This window comes from Ochotona curzoniae, unplaced genomic scaffold, assembly GCF_017591425.1.
Source record: "Ochotona curzoniae isolate NIBS_2020 unplaced genomic scaffold, NIBS_Ocur_1.0 contig_2688, whole genome shotgun sequence".
NCBI lineage: Eukaryota > Metazoa > Chordata > Mammalia > Lagomorpha > Ochotonidae > Ochotona > Ochotona curzoniae.
In genome coordinates this window covers 22,351,718-22,369,798 of record NW_024465553.1, presented here as the reverse complement: position 1 = coordinate 22,369,798, position 18,081 = coordinate 22,351,718, and the positions used below count along the sequence as shown (strand labels likewise).

Here is an 18,081-nt window from a genome sequence, read left to right as displayed (position 1 = left end):
CCCATGTGGGAGACCCGGAAGAAGCTCGTGGCTTTGTATCAGCTCAGTCGCAGCCATTGCCACCACTTGGGGAAGATCTTCCTCTCTGTGTGTCTGACTTTCCAATAAAAATAAATAAATCTTTGAAGAAAAAAAGAAAGGTGGCACTAGGGATGTCTGTATCTGATATCGCAGTGCTCAGGTTTGTGGCCGGGCTCTGTCCCCGATTCTGGCTCCTGGAGGGCAGTGTGTGAGGACTCACGTTGAGTTCCTGCCACGTGTCGGTGTGTATGTGGGGAGCGAATGAGCAGATGTCAACTCTACCTCTGCCTTTGATTTTTTTTTTTTTTTAACTGTTGAAAGATCACTTGAAATGTTTTCGTAACCAACTTGAACAACAGAATCGAAGGTGGGAAACCTCTGAGAACTGTAAAACTTTGTGCAGGAATTCTAGTAACCAAAAGTGTCAGTTTTTTATTCATTGTAAATAGTGAAGTCGTTGACACTATGTCAGAGAAAGCCGCATGAGACTATTACCTAAGGCACAGCACGGCCAGTGTTCAGTGTCCAACAAAGGAACCCGGGGCATGGCCGTTGGGGGTGGGCCGAAGCCCAGCGTCTCACACCTGCAGCCTGGCCTCGCCTTTCCACGTGGCTTGGCTTCTGAAGATAGGGAAGACGGTAGAAGCACTGCCGTGTGTGATCCAAGGAGGCTCTTCAACACTCCTAAGCAGTTTGAAATGTTTCCCTCGCAAGTCCCGGCACACGCCCATTCTCCAGGAAGTTCGTCCGGTCGCGTGGGAGGAGTCCTGGGTCTGTTCCACGGCTGGCTGTCATGTTAGCTTCTTGATGGCTTCAATCCATTCTGCCCGCTCGGCCTTGCTGCTGGCCTGGATGTAATAGTGTGTGTCATCCTTAGTAATCACTTTGAAGAGGTTGCCCTGGACGTTCCCTTTAACCCCTAGGCAGAGGGAGAAAAACAAAACTGGTTGATATCCTTGTCTACTTTCAGCTTAAGCTGGAGAACAGAACTAGTACAACGAACTATTTCTTAAATACAAACAGTATGCTTAGGGACATCTACCAGATAAATGCTTTCCTCTGTCACATTCAGGCCTGCCTGCCCTCTCAATGGCTGGCCCCAGTGCTAACCGTAACCTACAAGTTCATTTCCATCAAAGAATGCATGTGTTTATGTGAAAAGCAAGCACGGAATTTGAGGCTTGACTTCAAATTGTGACTTCCTTGAACCTCAGCTTCCGTATCTGTAAGATGGGACCAACACTGTCTTCCTTGCCATAGGTGGTGGTACGGTTTACAGGATGTAGGCCTCTCGCTCCCATACAAGCTCCTGCCACAGCAGCCACCATGGGGTCCTGCAGCCAGCCTTCACTGAGCCTCTGGACTCTGAATCTCCACAACTTTGAGCTACCCAGAGCTCTTCCTAAAGGTGTCTCCCTTGGGCCCTCCATGATGGTGATGAAAGCTAACGCAGCCGGCGACTGTGAAAGTACCAAATGTATTAAAGTATGATGTTAACCCTGCAGAACTGTGTGCGACTTGGCTGTTCTTTAGGTGTTAGTTGGCTGTTCCTTTTTAGGTGTTAGAGAAAAGAATATTGAAGACAAAGGAATGTTTAGTTGTATTCTGAATACATCAAGAACACCCCAATGCTCTTTTGTCTTACTCTGAAATCAGCTTCAAAAAAAAAAAAAATCGCACCACGGTTTGACAGGGCCCTACTCAGTTCCTGAAGGCCAGTCTTCCTTGAGTGGGGAATTACTGGGGTAAGGATGGACCTTCAAATCCAGGCTGGGGCCGCCAAAGTTGCACCTTACCAGTGGGAACACCGTTGTCCTCCAGAGCAGACACAAGTGAACCACGCAGGGAAAACCCACCCACTGGCCTGTTCTCTTCCTGCAGAGGAAGGGAGACCGGATTAGGAACTTGGCAAATATACCAAAGGGGCAAGACTGTGCATCCTTCTCACTCTATCCTTGGTCAGGCCAGCTAAAGAAGTCAGTGCAAGTCACTTGTGACAAGATGAAGCTGAACTTGGACGTTGCATGGCCCCGTGAGGAGGTCCACGCTGCTGCTTCACAGCCAGCAGTAACAGTGCCCACCAAGGCTGCTGTTACCACCAGCCTGGCTGAGTTAAAAACGCATCAGTCCATGGGCAGGCATTTGGCACAGGAAGGAAGACACCTGGTGGTCACCTGCAGCCCACATTGAAGCAATGTCTCGGTTCAGACTCCCAGGACACACCTTCGATTCTACCTTCCTGCCAATGCCCATCCTGGGAGACGGCAGCTGATGGCTCAAGTAGGGATCCCTGCCCCACATGTGGGAGGCCCGGATTAAGCTCCTGGCTCTTGGCTTCAGGTCAGCCCAGGCATGGCTGTCGCAGGCACTCGGTGAGTGGACTGGCAGAGGAAAGATTCATCTGCTTCTCTTTGCCTTTCAGAGAAAGTGAAAGAAAAGAAGCAGGCCCCAGGCTCTTTAACCCCTGTGTGCATCTTACCAATCAAAAGAGATGCTTAGGCAAGTCTTGATCTGCACTTGGCATGAAACATTGTGTAAAACAGAACTGTGCTTTGTGGTATGTCTGGGTGACTCAAAGCAATTGCAAGATACCAGGTAACTTGGGCCCCAGGAGCCCTTCAATTCATCAATAATCAACGTCCTAAGATGACAGCAAAAAGCAGAGCAGTACCACCACCGGAAAGGTTTGTGCTATGAAATGCCAAAGGAGAGACAGTTCCAAAGAGGAAGAGCCCTGCCCTGGCCAGCAGGGTTCAAGGGCCGCCTCGGGATGGAGACTTGCGCACAGAGAGAGCAAGCAGCCAAGGCAGGAGGAAGAGTGAGGGCCAGGGAACAAGCCGGTCCCAGAAGGCCTGCAGGGTGGTGGCGGCATGCCCAAGGCAGTGGCTTCATCAAGGGCACGAGGAAAGCGAGCTGGCTGGACACTGAGCGAAACCCAACATGGAAGTGTCCACTGCATCCCTTGTTTTCCTTCCTTAAGCTACAGGGGAGTTTGAACTCCGTCCTACAGGACCCACAGTGCTTTTTGGAGGCCATGGTGGTCAACCTCTTGGCCAGCCCTCCTCCTCTTTCACCTGCTCTTAGCTCACAGCAGGAGCTCCTGCCCGAAGCCTGAGGACAAGGGACTGCTTATTCCTCCCTCATTCAAAAACCAAATCGTACACTTACCAAGCCCAGGCTGAGCGGCCCACCCCAATGCCAATTTTTCCCTCTTATTTCGATGAACTCAGCCAGTACTTTAAACTTATTATCTGATTTCCAGGATAGTGAGCATTTGATGATGTCTTTTACAAGCAAAATGATTAGTGGATTATAGCTTGAATATTACAAGGGAAAAGAAGCTTCAGTAGCCACAACAGTCGGAGCTGAGCCAATCTGAAGCCAGGAGCCAGGAGTTTCTTCTGGATCTCCCATGTGGGTGCAGGGTCCCAAGGCTTTAGGCCATCCTCCATTGCTTTCCCCGGCCACAAGCAGGAAGCCAGATGGGAAGTAGAGCAGCCAGGACACAAACTGGCACCTGTATGAGATCCCAGCACCTGCACGGTAAGGAGTTAGCCATTAAGTCATCACGGCCAGACCTCGGGGTTGAATTCCTGGTCTGGCTGCTGCTAGCACAGACCGCTGGAGGCAGCAGTCACAAGCTAAGTGCCTGGATTCCTGCCCCATACGGTAGGCCTAGCTTATGTTCCTAGGACCTGGCTTCAGTGCTGGCCCAGCCCCAGGGGGAGCAAGTGTGGGGTGCAGAGTAAGGGGGCTGGTTTTTCTCTGCAAATCACGGCGAGCCCCTCCCACAGGGAGGAAGGAAACTGCAGGGAAGAGACCACCCACACCCCAAGAGTGACAGGAGGCCAGGCCAGGTGGCTGCCTGCTGTGCTGGGACCAGGGGACAGGCAGCACACACCTTGGACGGGTCGTAGTAATGCAGGAAAGCTGGCTCTTTCCTCAACACGAAGCGACGCACCTTCCAGTTCTTTCTCTTGTGCCCCTGCAGGATGGAAGTTCATTGCAGCGACTCCGTGTCCCTCCTTCCCATCTCCACGCAGCTAACGCCAGACCCCACCCAGGCAGCCTGCTCCAGTGCAAGCCTGAGCAGGGCAGGCATGCGTCCTGCACTTGGCTTTCACATCCTTCCCCGCGTCAGGACATTTCAACCAAAACAACGGCAAGCATGACCAATTATGACGTGTCCATTTGTACAGCTTTTAGTCTGAAAAAAACTTTAAGCTACATCAATATTAATAGTCCTTTTTGGGGGGAAGAGGGGAGAAGCCTCCACATTGTCAGAGCCCAGGGGAGTTGACACTGAGGGAAGGAGAACGCCTGACACTACCCATAAAGGAAGACAGACAACAGAGCAGCTCCCAGGCAAGGCAGGACCCACCAACACTGCAAGGAGCAGCACGGTCCAGGAACCAACCTACAGCAGCGTGTGCATGTACACATGTGCCTACGTTATGCGGTAACCCCCCCAAGATCAAGAAGCTACAAATTACACAGTAAAAACCTAAAGGTGCAAGCATGTGGCACAGTGGGCCACGCTTCTGCCGGTGATGCCGCTGTTTCATTTGAGTCCCGGCTGCTCTGCTTCTGAGCCAACTCCCCGTGTTAATGCACGTGGAAAAGCAGCAGAGGATAATCCAAGGACTCCCCCACTTGGTGACCCACACGGGTGACCCCCACATCCAGAGGCCTAGGACCCACAGCTACAAAACATCAAGCCAGCCACTGATCTCTGAAACACGTGCAAACGGGCAGTGGTGTAGAAATTGTTTGGTGTTTTGATAGCTTCTGGTGTGTGTGTGTGTGTGTGTGCACTTTTTCCAAAACAAGTGTCATGTCTGATCCACACACACGTGTATGAAAGAGGGTGAGCACAGGGACGTGTGCCCTGCTCTTGGACTCGCTGCCCGCAGTTGACACGGGACATCCGGCTGGTGGACAGTGCATCATGGCTGTCACCCACTGTCCCTCACCCTGGGGGTCCTTGCCCTCCCTGCTCGAAGACGGCCTCACCTGCTTGGCCAAATAGCCCTGTTTCACCACTTCTCCACTCAGCTCCACAGAGCTGAGACTGAGTTCTTCTTTGGAGCTTATCTTCTTGTAGCTCTCAGCCTGGTGGGAAGATGCCAGCAAGCGCTGTTACAAAAGCCTCAGGGGAAGAAGGGGAGGAAATTCCTCCAGACAGAAAGGGTCTTGGGGTGAAGCTGTTCCCCAGAACCCCGAGCCTCTCCCTAAAACTGTGGAGCCCTCAGCACCCTCTCCTCTGCCTCCCCACCTCCCCCGGTGCTAGGGTCAAGAGGGACCCGCTCCTTAACTCACGAAAGTGTACAGGGCCGTGGAGTCATCCAGAAACTGGTCCGTCAAATCCCCGGAGCGAGTGGCTCCCATGCTCCGGGCACCTACTGGCCGCAGGAAGTTCTCTTCCATGAGCATGGAGGCCAGGGTCACGGCCTCCAGACGGTTGGCGGCGAAGCTGTTGGAGATGAGCCAGTCGACCAGGGAGGAGCCTGTGGCAAAGCAAGCACAGCACCTGTGTGACCAGGGACGACTGAGCAGCCTCTTCCAGGCGCCAGAGCTCGCACCTCCCGAGCGGGCTGCCGGAGCTCTCCAAGAACAGACGCAAGGCCACACCTGTTGCCACTCAGCTGTGGTCATCCCAGGCCAGCCCACTGCCCAGCAGGCTACTCTGGCCTCCGGAGGAGCTGGCAAGCATGTGCCTGAGCAGGTGTCAAGTGGCCACTGGCCGGCCCAGGCCCTGGAAGAGGCAGGCTCACCTAGGAAGGTCTTTTTGTAGGTGCTTCCTTGCTCTGTGTTGGGGCTTGAGCGGATCCCGCTGCTGCTGTCATGCATCTTGTCCACGATGCGACTACACAAAAGGAAGGCAAAGGCGAGAGACCCTGCTCATCAACGGCGGGCACACGGGAGGGCCCCCTCAACACTGGCGGGCACACGGGAGGGCCCCCTCCTCAACACCAGCAGGCACAGAGGAGGGCCACTACCGAGGGTACAGTGTGACATCCAACGAAGGAGGCATCCCCTTAGCAGATTTTGAAAAGGTGGATTTTTAGATACTATTTTTCTTCTTCTTGATTCTCTAAATGTCCTGTGATTTCTGAATCAAACATACATTACTTTGGGACTAGGGCTGTTAACACGGCACATTAGGCTAAGCTTCAGCTTATAGTGGTGGCATCCTATAGGGATGCTGGTTTGAGTCCTGGCTGCCCCACTTCCAATCCAGCCACCTGATAATGGCCTGCGAAAGCAACAAAGGCTCAAGTGCTTGGGGCCCTGCACGCAGGTGGGAGACCCGAAAGAAGCTCCTGGCTTCTGACTTTGGATCGTCTCAGCTCTGCCTACTGTGGCCATTTGGGGAGTGAACCAGCAGATGAAAGATCTTTCCTTTGTCTCTCCTTCTCACTCTATTAATTCAATCTTCCAAATAAAAATAAATCTAGAAAAAAAGGAAAAGACTTGTGACTTTCACCTGAGAAACAGGAGCGGGCAACGGCGGGTCATTCTCCCTGAGTGATTACATCAAGGCCCCGCTCCTGCAGCTGTTCCTCAAAATCGCCATCTCAGTCCTCCACCGCTCCTTCCAACCCCCACACAGCTCAGCAGGCCCTGTACGCACCAGCTGCACAGCCACAGACTTCGTGCCAGGGCTGGAGTCGGGGTCGGCCAGGACCTCACTGACACCACGTCACTGAGAGGTGCCACAGTGCTCCTGCCCACAAGGTCAAGAGTGGTCTCCTGCAGACTAAAGGCCTTCCCTGATGGGCACTGCCTTCCCACGGCCTTCCCTTGCCAGATCACCTCCACCACGGCCCAGCTTTCCTTCTGCCCTGGGAGACAATTACTGCCACTGATAGAAGCCACTATCATTTCTTGTTCATGTCCTCAGTTGCCAAGCCCCTGGGATAAGACTTTGCTTATTCGCATTTGCATCTGCCGAGCACCCAGAATAGTGCATGGCATGCAGCAGGCACTCAATACTGACTTGCTGAATGAATGAGGAGCCCCAGCCAGCCAGAAGCAACCAGTGACGTGATTGATGGAGAGTCCTGGGAGGCTGTGACGTGGCTCTGACCACCCTGGCTGAATGAAAATGGGGTGTCTGCCTTATTCACTAACAAGGAGAGAAATCAAAAGGAAAAGCTGGTGCTGTGGTACAGTGAGCAAAGCCACCACCTGCAACACTGACATCCCATATAGGGTGCTGGTTCGAGTCCCAGTTGCTTCATTTCCTGCTAACGGACCTGGGAGAACAGCAGAAGATGGCTCAAGTGCTTGGCCCCCTGCCACCAATGTAGGAGACTTGGGTGGAACTCTTGGTTCCTGGTTTTGGCCTGGCCCAGCCCCAGCCATTGTGGCCATTTCAGGAATTGAGCCAGCAAATGGATGATCTCTCTTTGTAACTCTACCTTTCAAACAATTTTTTTTTTTTTAAGATTTATTTTGTTTGAAAGTCCAAGTTACAAGGAGAAACAGAAGGGGAGAAACAGAGAAATCACCCATCTGCTGGATCATTCCTCAAATGGTCACAATGGCCCAAGCTGGGTAGGTCTGAAGCTGGGAGTCAGGAGCAACTTCCAGGTCTCCCACGTGGGTGCTGAGGCCCATCCTTCACTGCTTTCCCAGGCCGTGAGCAGGGAGCTGGATGTGTAATGGAACAGCCAGGATCAAACCAGTGCCCATATGGGTTACAGGAACTACAAGTGGAGGACTAGCCTCTAAGCCAATGCATCTTTAAAAGATACATCTTTTAAAAATAAAAATTGAAAAAAAAAAAAAGCTAAGAAGTTACACAGATGCATAGGGTGAGGATCCCTGGCCACTTTCAGGTAGAGAAAAATACAATGGAAATCATTCAACAAGACAGGGACGGCTGAGGATCTGGGGTAGCAATCAGAGCCCATGGCAGAGCCTGGGCTTCCTCCCTCCACCCACAAACAGGAGGGGTTCCAGCAAGGCAGGGCAACGGGGCAGGGCACTCACTGCAGGCTGATGTGAGGGGGCAGCTTGAAGGAGTTCTGCAGGATATGGAGCTGCTGGACCTTCCCCGGCTGCCCTGCGTGAATAGCCCCTGTTATCTCAAAGGCCCAGGCATCCCTCTCCTCCCGAGAACATGCTTCCAGGAAGTACTCGGTGGCTGTCCGCGTCTTCAGCTTAATGAGGAGCTGCAGGAAGAGGCAGAGTGCTGAAAAAAATGCCACACTGGCCATGGCAATTCGAGGAGTCGATGGGAGTCCACTGACTGCCTGGGGCCCCAGACCCTTGCTCACACTCAAGCAGGTGGTTGTCGAAAGATTCCCTTGGTAGGGGCAGCGCTGATTACACAGTGGGTTAAGCCACCATGTGTGACACTGGTATCCTAGATCAGGGTGCTGGTTCAAGTCCTGACCGTTCCACTTAAATCCAGTTTCCTGCCAATGTGCCAGGAAAAGCAGCAGAGGATGACCGAGGGCTGGGGCCCCTGCCACCCACGTGGGAGACGAGGACGGCGTTCCTGTCCGCTGGCTTTGACCTGGCCTAGACCCGGCTGGTGAAGTCTTCTGGAGGAGTGAACCAGCAGACAGAAGGGCTCTTTGCCTTTCTTTACCTCTCTCCTTTTTCTCCCTCTTCCTCTGTCACACTGCATCTCAAATAAACATTTTAAATTATGCATTTATTTTGACTTTATGTTAAAATCAGAGAGAGCGAGAGAGAGACGCCCGAGTTTGGCTCTTTCCCCAAATGCCTGCAACAGCTGGGGCAGCTGAAGCCATTGCTCTAGAACTCAACCTGAGCCCACGCAGACGACAGACGCCCAGCGACTTGCACCATCATTTGCTGTCTCCTAGGATACACATTAACAGAAGCTGAACTGTAAATGGAGTAGCTGGGACTCAAACCAGCCACTTGGGCCTGTACAGTGGCTCCTCAGGATAATCCTCTGCCTGCAAGTGCTGGGATCCCATACGGGCTCTAGTTCGTGTCCCAGCTGTTCCACTGCCCATCCAGCTCTCTGCTTATGGCCTGCAAAAACAGCAGAAAATGGCTTAAGTCCTTGGGACCCTGCACCCACGTGGAAGACCTGGAGGAGGCTCCAGCTCCTGGTTTCTGATCAGATCAGCTTCAGCCATCGCAGCCATCTGGGGAGTCGACCAGCAGATAGGTCTTCCTGTCTCTCCTTTTCGTTGTAAATCTGCCTTTCCAGTAAAAATAAATAAATCCTTAAACCAGAGACTCTAACACGGATGTGAATATACCAAGAGGTGACTTAATCACTATGCCAAACACCTACTCCTATTAATTTTGTTTTAAAGATTTTTATTTAGGGTTGATGTTGTGGCATTGTGGGTAAAGCCACTCCCTGCAATGACAGCATCTTGTATGGGAGCCAGTTTGAGTCACCTCTGCTCCACTTCAGATCCAGCTCCCTGGAAATGCAGCTGGGAAATCAGCAGAAGGTGGCCAGTACTCATGGGAGCTCTGAAAGAAGCTTCTGGTTCCTGGCTTCACCCTGTTCTAGTTTCGGCTGTTGTAGCCATTCAGGTAGTGAATTGGCAGTTGGAAAATATTCTCTCTCTGATTCTGCCTTTCAAGTTAAAAAAAAAAAAGAACAAACAAACAAAACCAACTAATCCAATCTAATCACTTTCCAAAGCCCAGCCTTTAGCCAATATAAGTAGTGTCCTAGCAGCTCCATTTCCCATCCAGTTCCCTGCTTGTAGCCTGGGAAAGCAGTATAGGACAGCCCAAAGCCTTGGGACCCTGCACCCGTGTGGGATACCCGGAAGAAGTTCCTGGATCCTGGCTTTGAATCGGCATAGCATCAGCCGTTGTGCTCACTTGGGGAGCGAATCATCGGACGGAGGATCTTCCTCTCTGTTTTTCCTCCCCTCTGTATATCTGACTTTCCATTAAAAATAAAAAATAAATCTTTATTTTAAAAAGATTTATTAATTTATATTAGAAAGGCAGATTTACAGAGAGCAACAGAGATACAGAGAGAAAGATTTTTCATCTGCTGGTTCACTCTCTAAGTGGCCACTACAGCCAGAGCTGAGCCAGTCCAAAGCCAGGAGCCAGTAGCTTCTTCCAGGTCTCCCACATGGGTGCAGGGTCCCAGGCTGTGGGTCATCCTCTACTGCTATACCAGGCCACCGGCAGGGAATTAAATGGAAGTGGAACAGCGGGGACACAAACCAGCACCCATACCGGATCCCGGTACTTGCAAGGTGAGGATTTAGCCACTGAACTATTGTGCCGGTCCCAATCCCTACACTCTTCTAATGGTAAAGTTGCAGCTCTCTCCACTTCTGGAACATGTATTCCTAGGTGAATAAAAACCATCAACCTGAGCACCAACCAAGCAGCAACAACTCACTCGAATGTAGTGACTGCTTCCTCATCTACAAGTGTTTCCACACACCACTGCTTTCAGGATCCTCATAAGCATGTGGAACATCCAGTGCAATTATCTCATCACACTGTTTTTTCTAAAAATATATATATATATATTTAATGTAAATGCAGATTTACAGAGAGAAGGAGAGACAGAAAGATCTTTCATCCACTGTTCACTCCTAGTGTGGCTGCAACCACCAGAGAGCTGAGCTGATCTGAAGCCAGGAGCCAGGAGCTCCCCGTGGGTCTCCCACACAGTTGCAGGTGGAGGTTTTGGGCCATCTTCCTCTGCTGTCTTCCCATGCCACAAGAAGGGAGCTAGATGGAAAGTGGAGCAGCCAGGACACCAACCAGTGCCCATATGGGATGCTGACACTTGCAGGCGGAAGAATAGCCAGCTGAGCCCCTACCTCATCCCACTTTTTCAAATAAACAACAAAGACTCCATACCTGGCACAAGGGGAAGCCAGGATTTGAGTCCCAGTTTCCAATAATAACCCTCAAAAATTCCAATTCCTCACACCATCTCCCCCAAAGCAGCTCGAGTTGTGTGGGGCAAGGAGGAGCTGGGCAGGAGGGGCTCTCACTTACAGGACGATTTTCATAGTCCAGACAGGGACAGGTGATGGTGCAGCCGTCCAGGAGGATCCGGCCCTTGGGAGGGGTCACTCTCCGACCCCCCTCCAGCTTGTAATAGAGCAGCGTGTTCTGGCGGAGGATGAACCAGCGAGCCTTCCAGTTGTGGACGATGTGGCCCTAGAGACAGGCAGGAGGCGGTTGAGGGCACAAGAGCACATTGACCCCGCAAGTGAACACACTTTCCCGCAGGGCAAGAGCCGCTTTCGCGTCTGGATTTCATGCTGAAGCAAAGACCTTTGGCTTTGACTTTCTAGCTCCTATCTGGCTTAAAAAACCTTCAAAGACACGACAAAACACAAACAAGAAGGGGGGAAAAAATCACTTACCTGTAAAGCCAGCAGCAAGTTTTTTCTAGTTCTCAGTTTTTATTTTTAAAAGATTTATTTTTTGCAGCTGCTTGGTCAGTATAGTAGGTTAATAATCCACCTGCAGCATGAGCATCTCAGATGGGTGCCGGTTCAAGTCCCAGATGCTCCATTTCTGATCCTGCTCCCTGCTAATGGCCTGGGAGAGCAGCCATTATGATAATCCAGGCCACTGCCACTCACATGGAGTAGTTGCAAGCTCCGGGCATTGAAGCCTGGCCAAACCCCTGGGTTTGGGGTCATCTGGGGAGTGAACCTGAGGATGGAAGATTTCCTTGTGTCTTTTCTGTAAATCTGCCTTTGCACTAAAAAGAAAGAAAGTAAAGAAAGAAGAAGGAAGGAAGGAGGGAAGGAAGGAAGGAAGGAAGGAAGGAAGGAAAGAAGGAAGGAAGGAAGGAAGGAAAGAAGGAAGGGGTCTAGCAGGCTCAGGTTAAGGCTAGCTCCTCACTAACGGAGTTTCCTCTGAATCAGACACTGCTCTGTTTCATCTCCTTCCCAGGACTTGTTGCTACCACAGGCCCCTGCTGTTGCTCCCATCCGCTGTGGATTCTCCCCCAGCTCAACACACAACAGAGAGCTGTGAGGGAAGCAAAGGCTGCCAAAAGAACTCCTGCACGGAAGCTATTTATATGCAAACACACCTCGTCAGCACTGACTTGTCTGCAAACGGAAGTTCCTATGGCAACCAAATAAAATTTATAGCAGAACCAGTGTTTAGCCTAGGGGTGAAGAGGCCCCTGACCCCTATCCCAGTGCCTAAGTTCAATGTCCCATTCCAACTCCTGGTCCAACTTCTTTCAAATGTACTGCAGCAATGTACAGCAGCAATGATGGCCCAAGTCGTTGCGCCCTTGTCACCCACACGGAAGCCCTGGTTCCTGACCTGGCTTTCAGCCTGAACCCTGCAGGCATTTGGCGAGTGAGCCCGAACATGGGACAGCACCCACTTTCTCAAAAAACCAAATTTAACGTCTAAAAAATTTTTAAGAAAAATAAACATAAAACTGAGCTCATCTGAGAGTTTACTAAACATGCCTCAGCTTCATTCATGAACAAGCAGTTCACGTGAAAGAACTCATGCTATCCACCTGAATTTTACGTTTTTTTGCTTTCTTCATTTTGTTCCTTACTTAGAATCTGAATGTGGCCTGAAGAGCGACAATTTTACTGACACAGGAAAACCAAAAGAAACAAACCAAAAAACTAGCGTCTTAGCCCGCAGTTATTGAGGTTCGCGTCTATTCTTCCCTTAGCCCTGTCTCAGCTGCCCACAGAGCAGGCCCCAGGGCAGCACCAGCAGGACTCGCCTGAGCATCAGGGTGGAACTGAAGAACTGAAGGCTGTCACTGCTCGTGCCTCCGTAAGGGAGAAGAGAATGAAACCCAAATCGACTGTCCGAGACTGGTGCAAGGTGCAGAGGTGAAACCTCCAAACGCAGGTGTTTGAGCAGGTGTCCAGAGAGGCAGTGAAGATGCCTGCGTCTCGCATTGGAGTACTTGGGTTTGGGGTCCTGACTGCACCTTGCCTCCCTGCCCTGTGCAGACCTGAGAGGCAGGGGTAACAGCTCAAACCTGGATAGAACTGCCAGCTCCTGACTCCAGTGTGACCCAGTCCTGGGCCATGAAGGACATTTTGGGAATGAACCAACAGATGGTTCATTCTATCTCTCTTTCCCTGTCTCTCAAAAACAAAACAAAAACAAGAAGCCAAGGCACAAAACAAAAAACACAACAATCAAAGGTGTCAGATGAATTCTGTGCCTCCAAAATAAACAGGCCCAACCCCAGAACCTCAGAATGTGACCATCACCAAATTTAGCGATGCGGTCTTTCAAGGGGTGATTAAGATAGCCCAGTAGGAAGGGCCCAAATGCAATTTGATGGATGACCTTATAAGGAGAGAAAATGTGGACAGGCAGAGAAACACCAGCAGGGCCTGAGCATGAAGGAAGGTCACCTGCAAGACAAAAAGAAGGACCTCCAGAGAAGCCCTAAACAGGAGCTGGGCATGGCAGACTAACAGACTAATCCTCCACCTAGCCATGCCCTCATACCACATGGGCATCGACTCGTGTCCTGGCTGCTCCACTTCCCATCCAGTTTAAGGACTGGGAAAGCAGTGAAGGATGACCCAAAGCCTTGGGACCCTGCAACCATGTGGGAGACCAGGAAGAAGCTTCAGACTGTCCCAGCTCTGGCCATTGTGGCCATTTGGGGAGTAAACCAGCAGATGGAAGACCTCTCTCTGTCTCTCTCTGTAAAATCTGACTTCCAATTAAAAATAAATAGATCTTAAAAAGAAGAAGAAGTCGTCAAACCTGCCTATACTTTGGCTTTTTTGAACTTGCAGTCTGCAGAACTCTGTTGTTTAAGCCACCCAGTCTGCGACATTAGCAGCTGGATATGTAAGGGGGTGTTGAGCAGAACACAACAAAGGTAGAGATGTTGTAACGAATAGATATAACCTGACATATCCCAGAATTCCTTACACTTAAGGATCAAACATGTGACCACACGCATCACGCTTCTGCCATCCCATTCCTGGTGCAATAGCACACACTTTACAGCAACCAAACATGGGGAAACTGACGTTTTTGGCAAGGGCAGTAGCAGAACAGGTTCTTCCGACAGCCAGTTCTAGAGTTTCCAAGGACAAATGGCAAACAGTGTGAATCATACTCCAGAAGGGGCTTCCAATGGAAACAGCATCAACTTGGTACCACTGGGCACTTCTATCTGCATCACTGTTGACCACCTAGCATCCTAGTCCAATTCACTGACCTCTCCAATATTCCCAAATTATTTAATATGCTCCATGAAATCCCACTGTTCAAAGCTGCTAGAAAAGAACAGTGTCAGGAGCAACCATGCTCACGGCAGCCCAGAAGAGAAGGAGTAGCAAGAAGGCATGAGTCAGAACATTGAGAAAAGCTGGTGATCTTCATGAAAATGCTCAAATCTTTCGACCCCAACAATTCCACTTCAGAAAAGGGTTTAGGCATTGAGACTGTTATAGCAGCATTGTTTATAATCATGACACACACACAAAAAAAGGAAAACAATCTAAACATGCATGTATTTCAAAAAGCTCATGGAAAATGGCATTAAAGATGTTTTGATGGAGGCAAAAAAAAAATTTGAAATCAATGCATGGCTTTTTTCATCATGTACAATTCCCATGAACTTTTAAAAAAGCTCCTCATGTGCATGAACTTCAGCTTCCTTTCCCACCAAAATGCGCATCTTATAATTCCACTTTCCAAGAGCATTTTGAAACTCTTTTATATAATAACCCAGATCCTGGCATGGCTACAGTGGGGGGATAGGGGGAAAGGATTCCAGTCCTAAAGAACGGCAGGCCCTATCAACACCTTGATTTTGGATTTCCAACCTCTAGAAGCCCTTTGTGCTTCGATGCCTATTTTTCTTTCCTCATATCATTTACCTTTTGAATCTTTGCGTTTTATAACTATAAGCAGTTTTAACATGTGTGTCACCATAAACTACTTAGTCACCCTTTTATATGGGAGTACACATAGGTACTTTCCAGTCGTTTTTTTCATTCATAAATAATGCTGTGTTCAGGAAGCTGTACACTGTTTCCTTAGACCAGAGTCCTGCAACTTCACGAGAAATGTGGATGATGAAAACAACTGGGTATGAAGTTCAAAACTCCTAGGCTGGAGTGACCATCGCCAAGGTGTTCAAGAGCAACGCCTGAAGTGCTACTGCCTGAAGAGAGCAAGAGTGAGAGAACGACAGAGAGAATGTATATGAAAGTTTCCATCTGCTGGTTCAGTCCCCACATACCATCACCAGGGGGGAACCAGGAGCCAGGTATTCAATTCAGGGGTCCGATATGGGCGGCAGGAACTATTCCTTGGGCCATCGCTACTGCCTCCCAGCAGCAGCAGGAAGCTGGAGCCCAGAGCTGAAGCTGGGTACCAAGCCCAGGCCCTCTGGTGGGAGAATGCAGGCCTTGACCACTGGCCACTGTCTGCTCCATCCTGCCCCCGTTGCTTCCTAGCCCAGACTCTCCAGTGGGGGGACGCAGGCCTTCACCACTGGCCCACTGCCTGCTCCATCCCCCTGCTTCCTAGCAAATTGGCATTCCTAGCCACAGCAGAGGCACACCTCCATGTCTCCTTGCTCTCCAGAGAGCCAGGCCCCCTGAGTTCCCTGCATTTTGCCTGCAGTTTGCTTTGTTCTTGTCTGGGCGGGTTTCAGAGCCAAATCTGTTGTGCCCCTGCCTGTCTGTCTCCAGCTTTGCCCAGGCAGGTGATTTCTTGTCATCACTGTGGCCTCCTGGGTGAGCCCTGTGGCACCTTGGGGCTCTAAGACCTCCTAAATTTAGGCAACCCACTGTCACAAGCCTGTGCCTTTTCCAGTGCACACGGGGGGGGGGGGGGGGGGGGAGGCGGCTCGCTGTCTCGCAGGAGAAAGTGAAAAGGGGGATGGAAGAGAAAAAGGCCTGAGGGGATAACTGGGTAGGGACCTCACTGTCTGGGAACTGGGGCCACTCCCTTACCTGAAGGAGGGGGCGTGGCTTCTGCTAGCTTCAGTCTGCCTCCAAATCACAGCCTCAGGGTTGGCTGGAATGAGCTTTACGGGTTTCAGTTCCACTTTGGGGGCCAGACCTGTTTGAGCCTCTTCGCTTTTCTGCATCCTCAATTTCCTGATCAGACCATCCTGGGAAACCCTATAGCTTAAGCCCTCCTCCAATGAGGCAAGGTGGAGGTCCCCTTGCAAGGTGGTGGGAATCAATATAAGGACAGTCCTCGCCCCCCAAACCAGGACCCAGCTACAAACACTCCAACCCACCCACCGCTGCCCACGTCACACACTCTGCATCCCTTACAAGCAGCGTAAAGGAGGGGACGACAGAAAGTACCACAAGTGGTTTCTCCAAGACACAGTCACCTGCATACCCTGTGTGACACCTGCCAATCCTGGGGGGCACAGAGTCGGTGTGAGCTGTGGCCTGCCTGTGTCCATTATGACCTTGGATATGGCCTCAGCCTCCCTGCACACAGTTTTGAGCAGATAACCCACGCACCCTCCAGCATCAAATAATGTGCGAGCAAACACTGATGTGTTTTGGAGGCAAGCAGGTCTGAGTCTTCGAGGCCAAAGGCTGGGGGAGCGGGCGGGGAGACTGGGTGGGGAGGGGGAAACTGCCAACCAGGGAAGGGCAGGGAAGGGAAAGCCCCTTCCTCTGTCATCCTCCCCTGCCCAGAGCTGGAAACACTGAAAGAAAGTCCTCGGGTTTGTCCCCTAGCCTTCGAAAACCTCACACTCCACTTTACGCAAATATAAATGTTTAGTGTTAAGCATCAAATCTACCTGTAGAATACAAAACTTCCCCTTCCAGCCACTCTTTCAGTTTCCTGACCCCAGGCATTGCCTGCTGTTTGACCTGCTGCATGCAGTGACCGGGAGGGGCTATGGACAGAGGGTCAGAACAGGGGTTCTAGTCCCAGCTGCGACTCCTCTGGGCCCACAAATGCAGTGTTCTTCATCTGTAAGAGCATGACAGCACTACCCACCACGCACAGCTCTGGGCAGACAGGAAAGGGTCTGGGGGTCCATGGGAGTAGGCTGGGCCTTGACCACAGCACCCACCCACTCCCACCTGTGTACCATCCTCTTCCAGCTTTTGTTTTTTGCTTGGTGGAAGTGGTTAGTGTTGGTGGTACAGAAGAGGATTCAAGCAGCCAAGTGCATTCCAGGTGGTTGTAAACCATGCAGCAAATCTATGTCAGTTTCACAAATTATATTTAAATATACTATTCATCATAGTTCAACAAGCTACTTCAGTTAAGTCGCCTTTTGCGTCCAAAGTGCACTAAACAGGCGGGGCGCTCACCGTTGCTTGCGCGTGGCCTCGGTTCTCCTATCTTAAAAAGTTTTCTCCGAAGTCCATTTTCCACCCTCCCCATTGTTCCCGCAGCCAGGCCCGGTCCCTTGCAGCCTGATCCCATTCTCCCATTAGGGAACGGGGCCACCCGGGCACGGCTGTCCCAAAGCTCCCGTAGGCCAAGGTCCCCAGGCTCCTAGGCTCTGGTGCGCACTCACCCTCTTGACCAGGAAGCCCTCCTTGAGCACGCCGTCCTCCATGTCGCCGGGGCCGGCCCAGGTGCGCTGTCCCGGCTTCTCGCGCTCCGCCGGCGGGCGCCCGCGCAACCCGCGCGCAGGAAGCGGCTCCGACGCGGCTGGGGCGACGCCTCCCTGGCTCGGGGCCAGCGCCAGTGGCCGCGGGGCCTCCCGGGCAGGAAGTCAAGCTGGGTCTGGAATTTTGAAGTTTCCACCTGCAGGTACTTCGGGAGTCCCGCGGTTTGCCCTTAAGGTTAGAACCTGCCAGCCCCGCCCGGACTGGGCGCCCCATCCAAGTGCACGCTGCGCCTCTTCCTCTTGTAGCTTGCTTTCCCCCAGACCTTTGCCAGGCGCTTTGCCTGACATTTGGCTTCCTTGATGAACGTGCATCGAAAGAATTGGAGCTCAAAGGACTTGAAGGATTTGGAAGCTTCCTAAGGGTGGGCCCAGGCTGGGAACCTTCTTTCCGGCCTCTGCTGAGGGAGGAGCAGGGTTCCTCGCCCTAAGGACTTAGGTTTCACGGGGACAGGCCCAGTCTCTGCCCCAGAAATACCCTTCCCAAGAACCTAAAG

The 18,081-nt window shown here is 51.4% G+C and overlaps 1 protein-coding gene across 1 annotated transcript; it reads right to left on the bottom strand.

Annotated features, from left to right (window-relative positions):
- Nucleotides 1-433: 433 nt before the first annotated feature.
- Nucleotides 434-17,600, bottom strand: PLEK2 (pleckstrin 2). The gene is made up of 9 exons (XM_040975632.1): nt 17,492-17,600; nt 11,005-11,169; nt 8,020-8,201; nt 5,796-5,887; nt 5,341-5,528; nt 5,035-5,133; nt 3,923-4,006; nt 1,818-1,896; nt 434-940 (listed from the first exon to the last, which is right to left on the bottom strand). Exons 1-9 carry the CDS (start codon nt 17,531-17,533, stop codon nt 813-815), a joined length of 1,059 nt encoding a protein of 352 aa, XP_040831566.1. The 5' UTR covers nt 17,534-17,600; the 3' UTR covers nt 434-812.
- Nucleotides 17,601-18,081: the final 481 nt, after the last annotated feature.

Coding starts and splice junctions, on each gene's coding strand:
- PLEK2 (XM_040975632.1), bottom strand. CDS start 17,533: ATGGAGGACGGCGTGCTCAAGGAGGGCTTCCTGGTCAAGAGG. Junction 5,134..5,340: donor CCACGGCCCTGTACACTTTC/GTGAGTTAAGGA, acceptor TCTTCCCACCAG/GCTGAGAGCTACAAGAAGAT. Junction 1,897..3,922: donor ATTACTACGACCCGTCCAAG/GTGTGTGCTGCC, acceptor CTTCCTCTGCAG/GAAGAGAACAGGCCAGTGGG.